This window comes from Aspergillus uvarum (assembly GCF_003184745.1).
Source record: "Aspergillus uvarum CBS 121591 unplaced genomic scaffold BO82scaffold_43, whole genome shotgun sequence".
In the NCBI taxonomy this organism is placed as follows: domain Eukaryota; kingdom Fungi; phylum Ascomycota; class Eurotiomycetes; order Eurotiales; family Aspergillaceae; genus Aspergillus; species Aspergillus uvarum.
Window position 1 is genome coordinate 849 of NW_020291340.1, and position 17,744 is coordinate 18,592.

General features: G+C 55.5%; 4 protein-coding genes across 4 annotated transcripts; 2 read left to right on the forward strand and 2 right to left on the reverse strand.

Annotated features, from left to right (window-relative positions):
* Positions 1–309: 309 nt before the first annotated feature.
* On the reverse strand, positions 310–9,997 carry BO82DRAFT_339623 (ATP-dependent RNA helicase BRR2; the record flags this gene model as incomplete). Its single annotated transcript, XM_025633486.1, has 4 exons — positions 3,599–9,997; positions 3,106–3,547; positions 2,851–2,917; positions 310–2,459 (listed from the first exon to the last, which is right to left on the reverse strand). Exons 1-4 carry the CDS (start codon positions 9,703–9,705, stop codon positions 310–312), a joined length of 8,766 nt encoding a protein of 2,921 aa, XP_025489857.1. The 5' UTR covers positions 9,706–9,997.
* A 458-nt stretch (positions 9,998–10,455) lies between these two features.
* BO82DRAFT_403978 (mismatch repair ATPase MSH1) lies at positions 10,456–13,382 on the forward strand (the record flags this gene model as incomplete). The annotated part of the gene is made up of 3 exons (XM_025639413.1): positions 10,456–10,611; positions 10,687–11,605; positions 11,662–13,382. 3 exons carry the CDS (start codon positions 10,456–10,458, stop codon positions 13,380–13,382), a joined length of 2,796 nt encoding a protein of 931 aa, XP_025489858.1.
* A 111-nt stretch (positions 13,383–13,493) lies between these two features.
* BO82DRAFT_125340 (ureidoglycolate hydrolase) lies at positions 13,494–14,546 on the reverse strand. Its single transcript, XM_025629922.1, has one exon. The coding sequence runs from the start codon at positions 14,406–14,408 to the stop codon at positions 13,605–13,607; it is 804 nt and encodes a 267-aa protein (XP_025489859.1). The 5' UTR covers positions 14,409–14,546; the 3' UTR covers positions 13,494–13,604.
* Positions 14,547–15,336: 790 nt separating this feature from the next.
* BO82DRAFT_356096 (putative glutamine-serine-proline rich protein) lies at positions 15,337–16,944 on the forward strand. The gene has a single exon (XM_025635623.1). The coding sequence runs from the start codon at positions 15,376–15,378 to the stop codon at positions 16,546–16,548; it is 1,173 nt and encodes a 390-aa protein (XP_025489860.1). The 5' UTR covers positions 15,337–15,375; the 3' UTR covers positions 16,549–16,944.
* The last annotated feature ends 800 nt before the right edge of the window (positions 16,945–17,744 follow it).

The window sequence follows — 17,744 nt, forward strand, 5'->3', positions numbered from 1 at the left end:
AACAATCATCCAAACCACTGCTTTATCCCTCTATTGTTCTTTCGTACAGTCGGTCTTTTGTCGTCGCGGGAACAAGACTACTGGCTATATTAAGGCTCTCTGTCTCACCGCAAACAACGCACGGCAATCCCTTTATGCGCCGAGTGCCCTTATCTCACCCGCCGGGGTGCCTCGGGCTCATCGCCAAATTAGGGCGGCTTCATTGTTCCTTTGTGAGGATCCCCCAAACAATGGATTCGACCGTCAAACAATAAACGCTGTATTGACTCGTGACTAAATCATCATCCTAGTTCTCATTAACCCACCAACTCACAATGACACAGTCTCCAGCCGCTTCTCCATCGACGGGGCCTTCGTCGCGCTGAACTCGGCATACTTGCTGGAGGCCGCGGGGAGGCCCGTGTACTTGTTGACCCAGTTCAGGACTGTGTAATGCCACATGAGTGAGTTCTCCGGGTTGAGCACCCAGTGATTCTCATCCGGGAAGGTCAAGAAGGCGCTATCTACCCCCTGCAATTGCAAGACATTGAACGCAGCCAGCCCCTCGGCGATGGTCAATCGGTAGTCCAGCTCGTTGTGGATGATCAAGTGCGGTGTCTGCCAGTTGGCTGTATGACGAGAGGGATCCCAGCGCTCCCAGTTCTCGGGCACCTTCCACAACGGTCCCTTCAGGTCCCGCAGCGGGAAGTAGAGCTCTTCACTGGCGAGCATCGAGTTCATGCTGAACACTCCATCGTGTGTCACAAGCGCCTTGAACCGCCGACCCAACGGGTGACCCTGGATCCAGTTGACCATGTACCCACCATAAGAGGCGCCGAGAGCCACCGCTCGCGAGGTATCGACATAGTCCAGATTCTCGGCAATGTAGTCAAACCCCTTCTCAAGGTCGACGTAGGGTAGCGAGCCCCAGGCATTACGAATCTCGTCCGTGAACCTCTGCCCGTAGCTGGTGCTGCCGCGAGGATTAGGTGTGACGACAACATAGCCCTGCTCGGCAAAGATCGCCGGGTTCCATCGAGTGCTCCATTGCTCGCACCATGCGCTCTGAGGACCTCCATGGATCAGATATGCCAGCGGATACTTCTCCCCCGGCTTGAAGTCGGACGGCTTCACCACCCACGCATGGACGGGGGTGTCGTTGGCGCCACGGTACCAGATTTCATCCACCTGCGTGGGCGACAGCCCGAAAGAAGCACCGTCGCGTCCGATCGAGGATATCACACGGACGTCCTTCGGCGATTCTGGATCAATAATCGACCACTTGCTGTTGTCCACAAGACTGCTACTAGCTATGAGTAATTTGCTAGAGTTGGCTGCTGCGGGGTACACCTCCGTCACAAATCCCGAGTGTGTCAGCTTCTTCAGCACATCAGGAGTAGAGTGGCGGACATTCTCCAGGGGTAACTGGTAAAGAACTCCTCGTCCGGTCTCCTCGACCTGGATGATCAATGACTTGTCATCATGTGCAAAGGTCAACCCTGATGGACTCAGAGGCCAGGCGCCTTCTCCATCCGGCGATGCAAAGATCTCAATCATCTCACCACTCCACGGATTAGGCACGTAGAGGATCCGTCTCTTATCTGACTCATAGCCGTCCTCACGCATCGCCAGGAGCGCGATGGAGCTACCATCCGACGTCAGAACTGGGGAAGACATGGCTCCTTCGAGGCCTTTCACAGCGCACACTCTAGTCTCCATGGCAGTCACACTTGTCCAGGAGAACATCGGACAGTAGTAGCATGAGCAGGACGTGTGCGTGGCGGGGTTTAAGCTCGGATCCTTGGCTACGAACACAATGGCCTCCGGACTGATGTCAAAGTCACCCGTGCCCCCAAACGGCGGAATCGGCGATTCCACACCCGTCAAGCCACACACTTGAATCAAGTTGGTGAGCCCTGAGACAGCGTACTTCCCGGCTTGTCGGGTGGGCGGAGACAGGGGTGCCTGCTGGAGCAGACCATACCAGATGGCATTCTTCTGGGGCTCGACATACGAGTCCCAGTGTCTCACGAACAGCGAAGTATAAAGGCGCCCGGTGCTGGTCGGCTTCTTCGCGTCGTGCGGGTTGTACAAGGTGCCGTCCGTGTTGGCCTTGCCGGTGACCGCAAAGCCAATCCTCCCCGGCTCGACAACGGTGACCTTGAGGTCCGAGACTGGGCCAGGAACCGTGCCCGCGGTGTAGGTTTTGTCTGCCTCGCGGGCATCGCCGATGATGAAGCTCGTGTTGCCGTTCGCCTTGGCCTTCAACCAGACGAGCTGATTGCTGTCGCCTAGCCACTGGGGACAGCTGGCGCCGGCATCGTTTGTGATTAGAGCCGACCTGCCGCTCTCAATGTCCAAGACTCGGATCTCGTTGGTTTTGGAGTGGGATTCGAACGAATAGGTGGTCTGGGTGTACACCGCAAGGGTGCCTGAGGCATTCGGCACAGGGCCAGAGCGCCGAGGAGCTCCCAGGAGAACTCTGGCGTGGATCAGTATAAGAACCTAAGTGTTGCAAGCTTCATTGACGACGAATCAAGGACAAGACAGGCTGAAATGAAATGATAACATACTCTGGAGTGAACTTCATGGATCGGATGGTCATGACACTGCGACCGGCAAGGGTCCGATAGATAAGATAGATAGCTTGAATGCGGTAGCTCTAAGTGATGATAAGAGTAGCACAATCCGCACACCGCAGCGGATCCCTGATGAGGAATTATCGAAAGAAGAAGATGAGTTTAAGAAGGGAAGAGTGATGATAAAGGGATGAAAGGGTAAGGTGAGTTGTGAGTTTGAGTTGTGCGACATTGGGGACCGTGAGGGGAAGAAGAGCGGAGGTGGCGTCAGGGCGGCTGGTCATTCCCGCACTTGACTTGCTCTGGTTCTTCTCCGGGAGGCCCGATTGGGATACTACCGTACTACTACTGACTGTGTACTACTTGTCACAAACGACATGTCTAAATCATCGTATCTCCCCATTAGAACATATAATTACAGACAATCATACAGAAACTTCCAAATTTCAACTGTCTACTCTTCCTCCACCTCCTCCTCCTCGCTCTCGTCCTCATCCATACCCTCCGCCGCCGTGACCGAGAAGGTAGGAGCTTGGTCCACGCCCACATAGCTGTCACTCATCAGGTACAACGTCAGCTCATGCTCTCCCGGCGTGGGAACAATGTACTCCAGACGCAGATCCAGCTTCCGGCCGATAGTGACCCGCTTGATAGCGAGCAAGTTCTTGGTCTTCTCATCGCCGACGACCAACCACCAATTCTCCATCTTCTTGCTAGGGTAGAATGGTGCGTGCACGGTCGTATCCGGCTCCTCGTCCTCCTCCACCTCTCGCTCGATCTTGATCTTGAGATAGGCCGGCTCGCCCGAAGTGATGTTCTCGGGATCCTCAACCTCAAAGTCAAGCTCCAAGTTGGGATATTTCTCGTTCGTGAAGGCAGCAGCCTGGGCCAGCTGCTTGTTGTCCAGACCAAGACGCTTGATCAATGTCGCGTAGTCCTTGTTCTCGGAAGGATCCATGGCTTCCATGAACTCGAAGATGTCGTTGATGCTGACGGCAGAGTTAGCGCGGGTCAACTGGAAATTCCTGGGGGATATATACTTATACTCATTTGCCACCTTGATAGCCTCGGGGCCGAAGTGAGGAATCTGCTTCAATGGACTATCCCGGTCCCACATGGCCTGGACAACCATCTGTGACATCTCCATCGCATTCATCGCGTTCAAATGTCCCTCCGAGGAGAGGACATCCACACACGCACTCAGGAGGTTGAGCACCTTGCCGACAATAACTTCCTGGTCCTTGGCAAGATCAATGGGCAGTTGCATGCGCGAGAAATGAGCTTGCAGCAGCACAAATGCCTTGAAGTGGGGCGAGTCGTACGAGGTCTCGGCCATCTTGACCGGTACACGATCATACACGCGGCGAAGAATGTGGTCCTCGTGACGACGCATCTGGATGTTTTCAAACTCCGTGGCGGAAGTGATGATCTCCAGAATGCCCTTGAGCTTGGTACGCGCCGATAAAGAGAGGAGGAAGGTCTGCATAGTGATAAAGGAAATGTTGTAGTAGGAGGCAATCATGGCGGCGTTCAGAGGAGCGACGCTGTCCTCTTCCTCATCCAGATCCACAATCCTGGCGTCCGACAATTCCTTCAGGGTGTTTTCGAGCAGCTCAGAGAGGAACGTACTAAGACCCTCGTGGCTGACATCGGCCAGACCGTAGAAGCTCGGGTTAGCCAGCAAGCGGCGGTAGAAGTAGGTGTGCGTCATCCAATCAATGGCGTCTTGGGTCGAAGTAATCGTTCTCGTGCTAATCTCGGTGACAAACGCATCATGCAAGTAAGCCTGCAAGTGACTCTCGACAGGCAAAGCCTCGTTCAAGAACTTCTTGTAATAATCGCGCTTGACGGCAGGCACCATGAGCACGCCACGGCCAAGCTTGTCATCGCCGGGACGAGAAGCCTTGCCGAACATCTGAAGGATCTCACTGATTGGGTAGTCAATGTAGCGGTGCTCACGGCCCTCGAAGAATTGAGTGCCCATGACAATCACCAGATGTGCCGTCAGGTCGAGCTCCCAGCAAACATCACGGGAAGCAAGGAGAACCTGAATAGCGCCAATGGAGAAGAGGTGAGACACGATGCGCTTATCAGTAGCACTCAAAGCCTCATGGTAATAACCGATGCCGTGGGAAAGAGACTCAGCCAACGTCTGTTCTTGAATTCGACCAAGAAGAGGAGCAAGCTCGTTCACATCTGCGTTGAGGAACCGGTCCTCATCGTCATCCGTGGCACAAGCAGCCAACAGGTCCATGGCAGTAGCACGGGTTTGCTTGCGGCTAGGCACGAAGACGATGGCCGGCTTATCAGCAGACAACTGCAGGATGGAGTGGTATGCTGGTCGGGCCATGGCAAGCATGAGCGAAGGGAAGTGCGGAATGGTGAACGATTGAATGTGGAGCTCCAATGGCACTGGTCTGGCGTGAGGGCTGAAGTTGTAGATCGTGTGTTTATTGGCGCCAATCCACTCGCCGATGTCGCGAGCGTTCGCAAGAGGCACACTCAAGCCGATGATGCGCATGCCATTCTCGATCTCCAGAGCCATGGAGTGCATGCGCGAAACAACCACTTCATACACGTATCCGCCATAGCCTCCGAGCATGTGCAGCTCATCGGCGATGAAGAGTTGCACCGTCCGGACGTTCTTGCGCTTCCGCCATTGCCGAGACAAGACATCCCATTGACTTGGTGTGGCAAGAACGAGATCGGCTCGTTCCAGAAGTCTGAGGTCGGCGGTGGTTTCGCCAGTAAGCTTGACGATATTCTTGCCACCGGAAAGCTGGCTCAGTCGCTTCTGCCAGTCCGCCAGACGCTGGTCAACGAGCTCTTGGAATGGAGCAAGGTACACAGCACGGCCGCTATCCTGCTGGGACAAGTGACGCAACAAGGCAAGCTCGGCACACACAGTCTTTCCGCTACCAGTAGGAGCACCAACAAACACGTTGTCATCTGTGTCGAAGAGAGACTTGAAAGTTTGCGTCTGGATTTTGTTGAAGAACTGCCAGTCGGAGTACAGTTGCTGGAAATCTTCGCGCTTCAATGCCTTCACTGGTGCCCTTTGCATATCCAGGAGAGGAGTGTGGGGCGGGAACCGTTCAGGAAGGATCAGTTTTTGGAAGGAAACGGCAATCTTGGTTTCCGAGTGCATCCAGCGATCGGATACCAGCGAAATGAAGTAGTTCGGAGGCATAGGCTCGGAGATGGGGACAGTGAACTCGACGAGATGCTCGTTCATCTCCGATTGTGCGTGGTCTTTCCGCAGAAGGAACTGGTCATGGAATAAGATCTCCTCGCCATCGCAATCCTCCACCAGAATCCAAAAGTCTTGAGCAGAGCCATGCAGTGTCTCGTCCCAAACGAAGTTAGGAGTGATCGTCAGCTCGACCCGTAGCATGGAGCGAGTGACGGGTTGAACCTGGGCCTGAACCTCCAGACGAGGGAACTTGGAGACAAGATCGCAGACAACACGTCCAGCCTTGGGCATACCTAGGAGCTCACCCATGCGAGGAGGATCAAGATCGAAGTAGCTACCCCAAGGGACGTCGATTCTCTCCGCCTTCTGCAGAATGTCTCTTGGGCAGGACGGGAACTGACGAAGGGGTGTCATCGTGGGCCACATGCGCCGCTCGGCCATCTTGCACAGGTTGAGAGCAGTCTTAGCCACAGATGACCATCCCTTCTTCAATGAGATCTCGTAAATAGCGCGCAGAATACGACCAGCTGATTGGGTAACATAAACCATATCTGCCATCAGGGCAAGTCCTTCCAGCTTGAGGCGAGAGATGTAAGCTTGGAGCAAGACATTGATCTTGGAATGAGGCTCGTCGATTCCTTCCTTGACAGGGACAGGCACACGACCAAGTAGTTTCGCAAGCTCCAGCTTCTCATCCTGACGGACCGGAATGTACTTGAATTCATCGCTAAGAGCGAAGATTCGGAACAGCTCGATCGTGGTGATGTTAGGCTGGAGGTGCTGAGAGTAGGTCAACATGGAGTTGTGGCCGATGTAGTAGTGGGAAGCGATACGGCCAAGCTCCGTGGATTGCATACGACCTGTTTTCTTGTCATACTTTACGAGGCCTGCTCTTTCCAGAATCACGGCCGCAGAGTGGACAAGATCAACGCGCTTTTGCTCAAGGGCGTCATCATTTTCATAGTCTGCACCCACACTGTAGAGGCCAGGTGAGCGGAGCATGCGGACGAACAAGTAGGTATAACCCAGCCAGTCAACTCCCTCGTCACGAGTACGAATGTTTCCGAGAACAATCTCGGCATTCATATTGTCAGCAAGCTTACTGACGAGCTGACTCTCGATTGGCAATTGCTGATTCAAGAGGGAAAGGTAATACTGGATTTCGGTTTGCGTTGTGATAATGATACCTTCACCGAAGGTGTCGTATTGAGGTCGTCCAGCACGTCCCAACATCTGCAGGACATCTTGAGGGCTGAGTTCGACCCAGCTACCCTTCTCAGGCGAGTAGATCTGAGTGCCCTTGATGATAACTGTGTGGGCAGGCAAGTTGACACCCCAGGCAAGAGTTGCTGTACATACGAGGACTTGGATGCTGCCGTCAGCAAAAAGCGCCTGGACGGAGTCTCGATCAGCAAGACTGAGACCAGCATGGTGAATACCAAACCCATAAGGCAACAAATCCTTGAGCGAGGCGTCATCAACCGACTCAGCTTCTTCAGCCAAGATAGCTCTGCTTGCAGCATCACTGCGCAGAATCTGGCCGATGGTCTCCATCTCAAGAGCCTTGTCTCTGATGTACTTGGCCGTCTTGGCGGTCTCCTTTCGCGAGTGGACGAAAATGAGCATCTGGTTCCGTTTTTGTCCGACTTGCTCAAGGACTTTGGTGTAGCAGATATCGTTCATGGTCTTCAGCTGCTTGATGGCCTTCTTTTCCGTAACGCCAATGAACTCCTGTTTGAGAGGACAAGGTCTGTAGGAGCCATCGAAGTGGAAGAGGCCCTTCGCAGGATCAACGCGCAGGAAGCTGGCAACATCCCGGTAGTTGGGGAGCGTAGCACTGAGACCAACAATTCGGACTGGGTCGCCAGTCTGTTCTACCTTGCGGATGGTTCTGCTAACAATACTCTCGATGACAGGACCACGCTCGTCGTGAAGAAGGTGAATTTCATCAATGACGATCAGACGGACCAGTCTGGTGTAACTCGTCTCCGAAGCCTTTCGAGTGATGACATCGTACTTCTCAGGAGTGGTGACGATAATCTGAGTCTCAGCAATCTGCTGCTTCGTAAGTTGACGATCACCGCTCAATTCCGCCACCTTGATGCCATAAGGCTCAAGACGTTTGCCGAGGTTCCCGACCTGTTCCTGTACAAGTGCCTTCAAAGGGGAGATGTAGATGATTTTGAAGTCGTCTAGCATGATCTCGCCCGTCTGCGGGTTCCGATTCTTGCCAATCTCGCGGAGGATGGTAAGCATGGCAACATTGGTCTTTCCTGAACCGGTGGGGGCACAGACAAGCACGTTGCCATCGTCGTGAAAAGCGGTCGGGAAGCACTTAGATTGGATCCGGTTGAGTTCCTTCGAACTCCCAAAGCCAACGCGAGCCCACTCGGGCAGCTCGGTCGTAGGAAGATTCTTCTCGCCAGGCTCTTTCTTAGCTTGAGGAGGGGGCACGTGAATTTCTTCATATCCCTTAAATGTTCGCTTCGTCGAGCCCTGGGGCAGCTTGACGCTAGGGTTGGTCATCAAGTGATTACCTTGATGGAACACAAGGTTCTCCAAATTGATCAATCTCTTCGGCTGCAGGCCTCGGACCAATCCTCCATCCTCCTTCTTCTCTTCCGGCTGCTGAGGAGCGTTTGGAACATCCACATCCATCAAGTCTAGCTTGATCTTTTTCGAGGGACGACCGGCGCCTTCGTCGCGGCTGGTCTTGCCCCGGATCTCGTCCAAAATAGCGCGGTGTCCAGCTTCAACCATTTCACTCTCGACCAGATGGCGGGCATCGGCGTCTTCAGCGACTCGGCGCCAACGGGTGACCCATACAATCTTATCGCGGTTGGTGACCAAAGTGGCGACAAGCTCAGGCTGCTCATAATCGAATAGATCCATCAAGTCATTTTCCACGTCGCGAAGAGGTCGCACCTCGCCATCCTCGCCTTGACCTCCAAGAATCTCGAGCGCTTGGGTCGCCTTCTCATGTTGTACGTGAGCATCCGGATATGCGTTGCCGATTTGGCGTTGAAGCCAGTAAGCATCGATTTCTCGTGCAAAAACTGTGGTTTTCTTATTGCCGCGTTCGCTCCCACGGTCTAACCCGCCGTCGATGACCATCTCTTCGGCGCCCTCTAGTCCTTCGAGGTCTGCCTTCTCGGTCGTTGCGTCATCAATACCAGGGACATCCTGTTGGTCGGTTTCGTCTTCGGAAAGTTCGTCGTCGTCGCGCACTTCGTCCAGGGTGCCCATGCGCTCATCGTCCTCATCCTCCTCGTCGAAAACGACAGCAACACCCTGACGCTCATCCAATTCCGCCTCTCCTTCGCCAGCCAGACCGTCGCCCATCTCTTCGTCATCATCCTGGGCATCGTAATCCGTGATCTTCTTGCCCAGGTTGACAAGCTCATTAAATTCCTTGGGGTTCATCGAACTGCCCAGCAAGTCATCAATCTCCTTCTTCTTGTCGAAATCCTTCATATCCTCGTCTTTCAGCAATTCCAGCACCGCGTCCGCCGCACTGCGGACCACTTCATGTGGTACATCGCCCAGATGGCTGGCGGTCATTGTGAGGATGAGGTCATAGGTGGCTCGAGTGGCCGGGGTGCGAGGACGGTACTTCAGGCCCTCGACGAGGGCATCGGCAGCGGACAGAATACCGTGGCCGCGTACTTGCGCCGGTTGACCCCGCTGGGTCTTTCTCTGTTCGCGGGCGAGGACATCCTCGCCTTCGCGGATGGACCCTCGCTCGATGTCCGTCAAACCGGCCTTCTTCTTCGTCTTCGGCGCATCGTCCCGCGCCATCCTCGATCCCATTTCCCGGATGCTGATGCGGCCGGCGAGAGACTCCGGGTCACCGGTGGGTTCATCGTTGACACGAGAGATGAAACGACGGTCCGCCTGGAGAACCAGGTTGGACATCGCCGAGTATTTGTACTGGGAGATATTTTGGTCGGCCATTTTGATGGTCTCTGATGGGAAATGCAAGATACGGAGAAGAAGGGAGGACTAAAAACGATCGTGAGGTGAGTGCAGGTGAATCGTCGTCTGAGGCTCGGTGGAGCTCAGATTCAGCCGGCGGCGCGTCGTGGCACCGGCGACAAGCACTTGATGGTGAGGGTGGCTCTGTATAATAGTGTAAAGTCGTTCAGTTAGGTTTCACAAACCCGGACCATCCTCCGACAAGAAAAAGCACACTCGTCGGCGGCAAGGTTGCGAGCTGCTGAGGAGGAGGAGGAGGAGGAGGGATTCTTGCGGAGTTGAAGGAGTTGGCGTTGCGAAGTTCGGTAAGGTCTCGTCCCAGCAGAAGCAGATTTGAGTGGCAAAGCGGGAAGGTTTGACGAACGAACGAACAGCTACAACCTGTGACAGCCTGAGGCATCCACATCCCGCCCTGGTTTCTGCCGCCGCTTTCTGATCCGATTCGGTCAAGCTTCACGCGTATACAATTAATTCTTCTCGGCACGCGAAGACAGACCAGAAGTTGGCGCAAACGGGGTCGAGACGATGCGCTTTCATGGAGTATCGATTCCCCATCTGATTAACACGCAGCTATATTCCAGTGTTGGTCGGACTGGCTGTCCTCCTTACCGCTGTCATGTCCACCGCACCATCTGTCATCATGCCCGGAGGCCGAATCTATGCATTCCCAGGGTGGCCGCTACCCCATCAGTCCCGCATAGAACTGCCAAATCCAAATCTGTTGTGAAAATGAAAGACTTGCCTCAGGGGGCGTTGAAATTGGAACCCTACGATGATGGCGCCAATGATGGTCCTCAGTACCCTGTCGTTTTGCAGGGGCATCGGAACAACATGCAACGGTTTAGGAACTGTGTAGTGCTGACCCGTGTTGGCGGATTCTACGAGGTATGAAAACATCTGACTCATGGTTTCATATTTCAAGCTGTTCCTTTGTACGTATATCTGCTGACTCGAGTTTAGCTGTATTTCGAACAAGCCGAAGAGCTGGCTCCCTTGCTGAACCTTAAACTGGCTATAAGAAGGACAAGCGTCGGGCCTGTTTACATGGCCGGCTTCCCTTTCTTCCAACTGGACCGGTTCCTCAAGATCCTTGTCCAGGACTTGAGCAAGTATGTGGCCATTAGTGAAGAGTTCGCCAACGATGCCGAGGGCAAGCTTCGCACTGGGGGTCTCCAATTCGATCGCAAGGTCGCCAGGATCATCACACCTGGTACTCTGATTGATGAGAAATTCATGGATCCATCCGAGAATAACTTCCTGCTAGCAATCTTTATAGATGGCAGCTCTGTGGAACAGCAGGTAGAGCAGGACGACGGGGCTACGAAGCAGCACGTTCTGCCATCTACGTCTCAGAATGTAGGCTTGTCCTGGCTGGATCTCTCCACCGGCGACTTTTTCACGCAAGTCACCACGGCACAAATGCTGCCGTCGGCTATTGCCCGGATCGGCGCTCGTGAGATCCTGGTGGATCAAGCCCTTGGAGACGGGGTCAGGCAAGAGCTGCAGCTGCTGACCGGACACGACCACCGGTTGATGACATTTTTCCCATTTCCATCGAAGATCGAGCCCATGACGAAGTGGGGGCCTGTGCTTGAAGCACCCATATCTGCCAAAGCCGCGGCGTCTTTTACCTCTGAGGAAGTGGCTGCTGGCTTCAGCCTTCTCGAATACATCCGGGTGCAGCTACAAGGGCTGAATATGAAGCTTCAGCCTCCGCGCCGTCGAGATCTGGACGAATCCATGAGCATTGACCGGAACAGTCTGAGAGGCTTGGAAATCCTAGAGACGGCCCGGGATGGCTTTGGGAAAGGGAGTCTGCTTCATGCGGTGAGCAGGACTTCGACCAAAAGCGGTGCCCGGTTGCTACGTGATCGCCTAAGTATGCCCATAGGCACTTATGTCCAGTCATCATTCTTGTGCTAACTCACAGCGCAGCATCACCTTCGACGTCCATGACTGTGATTAACGAACGATTGGACCTTGTGTGTACCTTCATCGACGACGCAGAATTGCACCGCAATGTCATCGATTACCTGAAGCGGAGCTATGACGCGCAGCGGCTCGTCCAGAAATTCACTCTCGGGCGGGGAGATGCAGATGACCTGATATGTCTATCTCGAGCCATTGAAGCTTCGAAGGAGATCAGGCGGGTGTTGATGAGCAAAAAGCGCAAATGCAAGGATACGCCAGCAGCTCAGAGCCTCAAATCCATGACTGATCGCCTGTATATGAATGGGCCCATCATCCTGGCCGAGAAGATCTTGGCAGCGATTGATGAAGAGGGGTTGCTACAGAAGCAACGCATCGAGGACGACACGGCTGCTGAGGCGGCAATGCTCGCACAGGAGGTAGCCTTGAGTGAAGCCCTCCCGGGCGAAATAGAGACACTGCCGAAGAAGGTCAGGACGAAGAGCGGTGAACGAGGTGGCAGCGGGGCAAGCGATGAAGCGTCGGCCGTCGAAACCTGGATCATGCGGCGCGATGCCAGCCCGGCTCTCCAGGACCTCCACCAGGAACTGGACCGTCTGCATAACGAGAAAGCGGAACTCACCCAGCGCCTTCGCGACGCTGTCGGGTCGACGGCTCTCACCCTCAAATGGACTCCGGGTCTAGGCCACATCTGTCACGTCAAAGCTGCTAAGATCTCCCAAGCGTCATTAGAAGATCTGGGAGTGACACGGAATGTCTCAATGACCAAGTCTACCCGGTCATTTTATCTGCCGGCGTGGACCGAGCTGGGCGGCCAGATGGACCAAGTCAAGCTCCAGATCCGGCAGGAAGAACAGGCGATCTTCGAGGCCCTGCGCCGCGAGGTCATTCTCAATCTTGTCAAGATCCGCCGCAACGCAGCCGTGATGGACGAGCTGGACGTCGCATGCTCCTTTGCCACCCTGGCCCACGAACAGCGGCTGGTCCGTCCGGTCTTCGTCGAGGGCACATGCCACAAGATTATAGGCGGTCGACATCCCACAGTCAAGCTGGGCCTGGAGGAGCAGGGCCGGCGGTTCGTCAGCAACGATTGCTTCTTGGGCGACCCGGACCGCATCTGGCTGGTCACCGGGCCCAACATGGCCGGCAAGAGCACCTTTCTCCGACAGAACGCCCTAATCACGATCCTGGCGCAAGTGGGGTCCTTGGTTCCGGCCGACTACGCGGAGATGGGCATTGTCGACAAGATCTTCAGTCGCATTGGCGCGGCCGACGACTTGTTCCGCGATCAGTCCACTTTCATGGTGGAGATGCTGGAGACGGCGGCCATCTTGAAGCAGGCGACTCCACGCTCCTTCGTCATCATGGACGAGGTGGGTCGGGGCACGACCCCGGAGGATGGGACTGCCGTGAGCTTTGCGTGTCTGCACCACCTGCACTATCACAACCGCTGCCGAACGCTCTTTGCGACCCACTTCCACGCGCTGGCAGACATGACGCAGGACTTCGAGTCGCTCGGCCGGTATTGCACCGATGTCAAGGAGACGGCAAACGGGGGGTTCTCGTTTGTGCACCGGTTGCGCAAGGGCGTGAACCGTGAATCGCACGCATTGAAAGTCGCCCAGCTAGCTGGACTGCCCTCGGAGACCATTGAACTGGCGCGACAAGTGCGTCAAGGACTGCCCAGTACCTCCGACGGGTCCAGCCAAACAACCGCCCCTGCTTGACGCACACCATTGCAGCAAGCACTCAAATCTCTCCCCATTCAGCACAGCGCACTTAGCAATATGTACAGTATATTTCCCCCACCGACACACCACCTCTTTACTAGCTTACCACCCCATTTCGGGTTCCCCACATTATGTACAGTACTTTCCCCCTCCAGTTCCAATATATACCCCACATTCCAATCCATAGCTTTCCCACCAACGTACACCGCACTCCCAATCTCAAAGCTTAGCCTTCAGCCCCTTGCCTTCTCCCGAACCCTCCGAACCCTGCGCCACCTCCACCACCACCCCCTCCCCAAACACCACCTCCTGCACATCCTCCTCAGCAACCCCATTCATAAACTGCACGACCAAAAAGTCCACGCGCCGGGACCCAATCACCGCCATAGGCGCATGCCACGTGCCCGCACCATAGGTAACCGCCTGGCCACCGCGGGCCACGAACGCCTTCACGCGGCTCAAATCCGGCGGATCCACCACCGTCACCACCTCCCCTGAGCTGGTCGTCGCCTGGGCGGTCGTGCCCTTGAGGGAAGGCGCCACGACGACGAGATAGTAAGGCTCCGGCTCGGTTTCCGTGGCGGTGGCGGCGGGGGTGGCGGTGGCGGGCTGGCTGGAGAGGTCGAGCGGGGCGAAGGTCTGGGTGGTGAAGGGGTGGCGTTCGAGGATGCGGATGTCGAAGACGGCGGAGGAGGTGGAAGAAGTGGGAGAGGCGGGGCGCAGGGTGCGCGGGAAGCATGAGAACATGGTCATGCGCGCGGCAGAGGCGCGCCCGCTCGGACAGTTGCCGGCATAGTGGTCGTCTAGCGGGGAGATGGGACTGTATTTCAGGGCGGTGTTTTGGTTCGCGAGGACGGGCGTTGGGTGCAGCGCGGCCAGGGCGGAGGGTGGTGGTGGGATGGTTGCGGTGCGGGGGAGGGGGGAGGTGATGGCGGTGCCGTAGGGAAGGAAGGCGGATGGGGTGAGGGGGGAGGGGGTGAGGGTCAGGGTTGGCGTTGGTGAGGTCAGGGTAGGGGGGGACATGATGATGGTGGTGGTGGTGGTGGTGGTGGTGGTGGTGGTCAAATCGGTTGTTTGAATGCAATGGGGGTGGTAAAGAGAGGGAGAGGAAGGGTCTGGAGGTGGTTTTATACTCAAGTCAGTCAAGTCTGGGGGAAATGGGGTTCTCGGTCGAGAAGTCACTATATCCAGTCCAGACTAGCTGATAAGTGGGTTGAGTTATCGGCAGTCGCCGTTATCTGCCCCCGGCGGAAGAGGCCGGTTCTGTCGCGTCGATTGGGTAATTGGGTAATTGGGTAATGGACCAGCTTCGTTACTCGGTGGTTACAGTGAAACTGGTCTACATTGTGTTGCTTGTTGCTTGTTGCTTGTTGCTTGGGGGTGTAGCTTGTGCTTCTCTACTCCGTACTTTGGTGGTGTCCCCTGTGTAAGTTATATCGCTGTGGTGACACAACTCAGTCAGTCATGCCCTACTATCCCCAGCATTAAGTTTATGTCTGTCATCCGAGACTATCCGCTTGTGCATGTGCATGTGCAGGACTTACTCATTATTATGATGTCCGACCTGACCCGATCCACAGGATGCAAACATTCATCTCCACTGGAGTGTCTCAGCCACCGAACTTCCCCCGCCAGGATGTGGCAGTGTCAGTTTCGCGTCAGCCTTATGCTTGCCTGGAACAGGCAGGAACCAAGCAAATTCCAATGACTGCAGTGGGGGAAATTTAGGTACCAGAACTAATGTAGCGATTATTGCCCAGCACAGCCACGCCCGGTGGTCAGGCACCGGGCAGTGAATCCACTCTACGCTGCTCCTCTAACTTACAAGCAAGCGCTTATATAGCCCAACTCTCCTCTTCGCTCTCGCTCTCGCTCTTTCTTTTCTCTTCCCCACTTCTCTCTTCTCCCATCTTTCCCTGGTCTTTACTTTCAGAAAACAACCCCTTCTACCAAAAACATCTCAGCTTCATAAAGTCACCAGCCAACCCCGATGTCAGCACAAGAATACTTCGGCGGGTCTTCTCAGAACCCTCCTCGTCGGGAGGAATCCCACACTCCTGGACCCTGGAACTCATCGACGCCTGGACCAGACACGCCTCGCACCGGCGCCTACAGTCCCTACCCTCCCTCCGAGAACTACTATCGTCCGAACTCCAACCCCAACCCCAATCAAAACTACTATGCCTCCCCACCAGACCCCCGGATGGCGCAGGGGTCATGGAGCGGACCTTCTCCGTCCCCCTCCCTAGGCGGCGAAGGCTACCCCCACCAACCGTACGGCCAGCAACCGCAACCCCCGTATCCCCAGCACGGAGGACCATCCCCCAACCCCTCCGGCTACCCCCCATACCCCCCCCAAGAGGGAAGCGGAGCACCCTACAACGACCGCCCATATTCCCCCTACCAACAACAACAACAGCAGCAGCAGCAGCAGCAGCAGCCAGGCCACCAGCAACCCCCACCCTACAGCACCAACCCCAACCTACCGCCCGGGGCCACCGATGACCAAGACCGCGGCTTCCTCGGGGCCGTCACCGGCGGCGCAGCCGGCGCCTTCGCCGGTCACAAGGTGAACCACGGGTTCCTCGGCGCGATCGGCGGCGCGCTGACGGGCTCCGTCGCCGAAGACGCGATCAAGAACCACCGCAAGAAGAAAGAGGAGGAGGAAAAAGAAGCCCTGCGCCGGCAGAAGGAGGCCGAGAAGGAGCAGAAGCGCCGCGAGAAGGAAGAGCGCAAGATGCAGCGCCGCGCCGACCGCCACCGCCGCCACTCCAGTTCTTCCTCTTCCTCATCGTCCTCGTCCGACGACGAGCGCAAGCACCGCCACCACAATCGTCCCTCCTTCCGCGGGAACTTCTCCGGCTCCTCCCGCGAGATCCGGCTCGAGGGGTACCACGAGCTCGTGGCGTACTGCGGCGACGTCGATGGCCGCCAGCACCGCTCGGTCATCCCGCTGAACGACGTGCTCACCAACTCCTGGGGCGAGCTCAAGTGGGCCCGCCACGGCAATTTCGCCGCCTCGGCCAGTAATGTCCACCTGGAGGATGGGGGCCGCGTCTTGGTGGCGGATCTGGGCGATGGGAATGGCGGGTGGAAGCGGAGCTGGGTCCGTTTGGATGAGAGGATCTCGAATCAGAATGGGCGGTTGGTGTTCCTGGATTAGATGGTTTGGTGTGGTTGGTTGGTGCGGTAATGATGAGATAGTATTTCGCTGGAGGATAACCTGCAATAAAAGCGGTTTCCTGTGGATCATGGGTTTTAACATTAGCTTTCTGAGACTGAGCTTGTGGCTATTGAGCATCGAGTTCTACCGAGTAGTACGTAGTTGTCTTCCATCTTACAATCTCGAATAATGCGGCATGGTATCACTTAATGGACAGTCCTCTGATCGAAGCATTTCAACCAATCAGTCTCTCAGGGTAACAACACCGTTCTACTACCAGGGATAATACACGCCGAATCTCATTCTCAATCTACCTCAGCAAACCAATCCATCCACCTTACGAGTTAAAATATATATATTCAAAGTAGAATAAACGAACGAAAGAAGCGAAAGATATATGACACAGAAAAGAAAGATAAGTGGGTCAAGAGCAGTATCGAGACACCAGTCTGTCTCAGGGATAGTTGGATGTTTATACAGATGCAGAATAAAGAAATTTCAAAATGAGTGGTACACCAAAGTCTTGGGATGTGGGTGCGGTATGTGATCAGGCTTTAGGCAACCGGTGTCACGGCCGGCGTGATCTGTAGTGTTGGTGTTGGTGAAGCCATGATGCTGAAGGTTGAGGATGGATAGGCCCAGGCCCAGGCGGGGCGGGAGCTGGAGGCCGCGGGTGTGGAGGAGGGGATTGCGGCGGAGGTGGAGCTGCCGTTTATTAGGGGGGTGGATGAGGAGGGGGCGGTGGATTGGTTGTTGTTGGGGTCTGAGGTGTCAGGAGAGGACGAGGAGGAGCCGTCGTCCGAAGAGCCATCGTCTGAAGAGCCATCGTCTGAGGAGCCATCGTCTGAAGAGCCATCATCAGAGGAGCCATCGTCGTCTGAGGATCCGTCATCTGAAGAGCCATCATCTGAGGAGCCATCATCTGAGGAGCCATCATCTGAGGAGCTGTCGTCAGAGGAACCATCGTCTGAAGAGCCGTCATCAGAGCCATCGTCGGAGCCATCGTCAGAGCCATCGTCAGAGCCATCGTCAGAGCCATCGTCAGAGCCATCGTCAAAGCCATCGTCAGAGCCATCGTCACCATCTTCAGAATCCGGCATGGCTGACGGCGCAGCGCTGGGCTCTACAATAGTGCTACTACCAACATGAACACTTGCACTAGCCGAGTGATCTGCGCCGGGTGTATGAATAGCATG